Source organism: Fukomys damarensis, unplaced genomic scaffold (genome assembly GCF_012274545.1).
Source record: "Fukomys damarensis isolate Sample0158 unplaced genomic scaffold, DMR_v1.0_HiC HiC_scaffold_2, whole genome shotgun sequence".
Taxonomy (NCBI): Eukaryota; Metazoa; Chordata; class Mammalia; order Rodentia; family Bathyergidae; genus Fukomys; species Fukomys damarensis.
In genome coordinates, this window is record NW_022900914.1 from 47656636 (window position 1) to 47659407 (window position 2772).

Below are 2772 nucleotides of genomic sequence, written 5' to 3' on the forward strand. Positions count from 1 at the left end.
GCCCAGGATCGCGGGGCCCCAGCCTGAGCCCAGAGCTCGCAGGAGCTGGCGGAGAGCGCAGCCCGCGGGTACGAGACACCGAGGGGATCTCGGAGGGGTGGTGGCAGTGGCATCTAGCTCACCTTTGACGTCGGTACTCTCCACCCCAGGCCAAGTTAACCCTTCTCCTGCAGGTGAGAAAGGCAGGGGAGCCACCTGTCTGCCTCCCCTCTTGACCTCCAGAAGGCGTGCGCCCTCCGCCTCCAGAGTCAACCGCCAGGTCCTGCAACTCCCCAGGGAACAATGAGCCCCCTCCTTCCCAGGTTTAGTCCCCCTCCTCATTTTTTCTTTCTTCCACTGAAAACTTCTCCAGCAAGATGTGTATACACTCCAGCCCTGCGAAAAGTGACTCTGCAGAACCCGGATTCCTAATCACTTTTCCACATGGGCCTCCGGCCCCGGCGCGCGACGGGGAACGAGCCGAGAGCTCCCGAGCCGCTGAGAGGGGGGACGGGCCGCGGGGAACGCTGGCTGGAGGGTCGGGAAGAGCTCCCCCCAACCGCGACTCCGTCGTACGCGGCGTCTAGCCCTTTAAGAAAAAAACAAGCGGAGGTGGGGTGCGACGGGGGTGGGGGATGAGGAGCGGGGCTCCCTTCCTCAGTCTGCTAAAGGGTGTCCTTCGCTTCGTCTGACTCTCCCGTCTCTCTTCTTTTCCTCTGTTTTTCTTTTCTTTAGACAGAAAAGTTGGGTTGTGAATTTTCCGACGTTGCCGTCGCATGCCCCCAGCCCCCGCCTCTGATCTACCTAACTATAATTAAAGTGCGTTTTTTGTGGCATTAATAAAGAGTTATTTGTCTGCCGTTTCCACGGTCTTCACAAAGAAGACTTTCATAGGGGCGGCCGCTCCGGCCACGAGTCCAATTTATACAAAAATGTTATATTTTTAGCCCAGGGCTCTGTTTAGATGGCGCTCGATGGAAACGGAGAGCCCTTGGAGGTCCCCCCGTAAAATCTGATAAATGACTCCGAAAAAAATAACGCTGGGATTCAGAGGGCTCTCATTAACCCTTTCAGCATCCTCAACATGCAACCCCCCAATGCATCCCCACCCTCGCAGGATCTAGGGCCCTGGAGTGCAGAGTCTCTTCCCCGACTTCTGTGCAGTCTGCATGTAGACCCCCAGAGGTCATTGTGGGGGGTCAAGAGGCCATGAGGGGGCAAAGAAAGGTCAGGAAACGGGATGGGGACGGGGGAGACAGGCCATGAGTGGATTCTACAGACTGGGTCTAACAAGGCGGGAGTTATTGCCTATGTGAGCTATTTTATTTTCTAAATTCGCGGTCAAAAGCCTAAACCACGCCGAAGTTAACTCTTTGTGGCCGGCAGAGGCTCTGAGGATTTATTTCTGAGGGATAGTCCTTACTGGTTGAAGTGAACCCCACCTCATTGGACGAACACCCTCAAAAAGACCGACTCTGTGACAGGGAAAGCCCACAGAATAGAGGAACCTCGTCCACCTCCCACCTCCACCTGGCTCGCTGTCACTTGGCCCAGAGCGGGGCGGGGCGGGTGTGTGCGCGCTCGGATTGCACGCGTCTGTTAATTTCAAGCCAAGCTTTTGCATCTTTAAACCCACAGCTCCCAATGCTCACCTTTCCTGTGCCGAGATTGTCTGTCTCAGGATATGCAGGCTTTCCCTAACACACCTCAGCACCCACTGGACAAACCGTACACTCACACACCTAAACCCAGACACACCTTGGAGGTTACCCCAAAGGTGTTCCCCCTTTGATACCCAGCTGTGTATCAAATTGCAAAAGTGGCAATCTAGTATTTGACAAGGATAACTCCACTTTAATCGCCCCATTATTTACCTGGGTCTGGTCCTCGACGAGCCCCACCCCCATGATCACTGGCAGAGTGGGATTGTTTGGCGTCTAACAGACACAACTTACATTCCCTATGGATCTCCCACACACTTCTCCAAAGTTTCTTTCTCTTGCTTAATTGTCCCCACCCAATAAGTAAACAGACCCTTTCCCCCTCTGAAAGTCCAGAGGCCTCGGGTCTCAGGCCTCTCATTTTTCTTGGGTTACCTTCTTTCTCTTCCACCACAAAACACCCACACACTCGCAAGGACAACGGACCAGGGCTGTTGTACCTGGCATAGCTGGCTACAGGGCAGAGATACACCCCTGGTCTTAAAGGGGCAATTCAAGATGACCTTCACGCCACTCCTCGTCTCTAGACTCAATTTTTGGGCCCGAGCGTGACCGTTAAAGCCCAGGACACTGAGGGGGACTGGGGCCTGGAGCGCAAAAAGCAGAAGACAGCAGCTCAGAACCTGATGCCCCTTTGATCTCGCGCAACGCGAGGATTGTCTGGGGCCTTTTGTGCACCCCTGCTTGGTCGCCTGCGATGGAGGCACATCTGTTTGGGAGTCCGGTCTGGTCAAGGAACCTCATTTATTGACCCTATCAACTGGCGCACCGGGCGCCAGTGTTCTCCGAGCCACGCTGCAGGCGGGCAGGAGAAACCCGGGCGGTGCAGGCAGAGCGAGGGAAGGGGCGGGGCGGGGACGAATGCCTTCGAGCTCCGGGCGTCCCCCGGCCTTCCCTCGGCTGGGTCTGCCGGGCGCTCGCAGCTAGCGGACCCGGGAGAGCGGCAGAGCGAGCGCGCCCTTACCTGTAGCAGCCAGTGGCCGGTCTCTCCGATGAGCGGGAAGCCCATGGAGCCCTTCGGGATGGGCAGCTTGCAGCTCTTGTCGCGGGTAGCAGCCCAGCGCAGCTGCCA

The 2772-nt window shown here is 56.6% G+C and overlaps 1 protein-coding gene across 1 annotated transcript in view; it reads right to left on the reverse strand.

Annotated features, from left to right (window-relative positions):
- The window catches only part of LOC104852244 (cytochrome P450 26B1), a 19653-nt gene that overhangs the window by 14555 nt on the left and 2326 nt on the right, over positions 1-2772 (reverse strand). The window contains exon 2 of the mRNA XM_033762372.1: positions 2665-2766. Coding sequence (XP_033618263.1) covers positions 2665-2766 — 102 coding nt within the window. The remainder of the gene's footprint in view (positions 1-2664; positions 2767-2772) is intronic.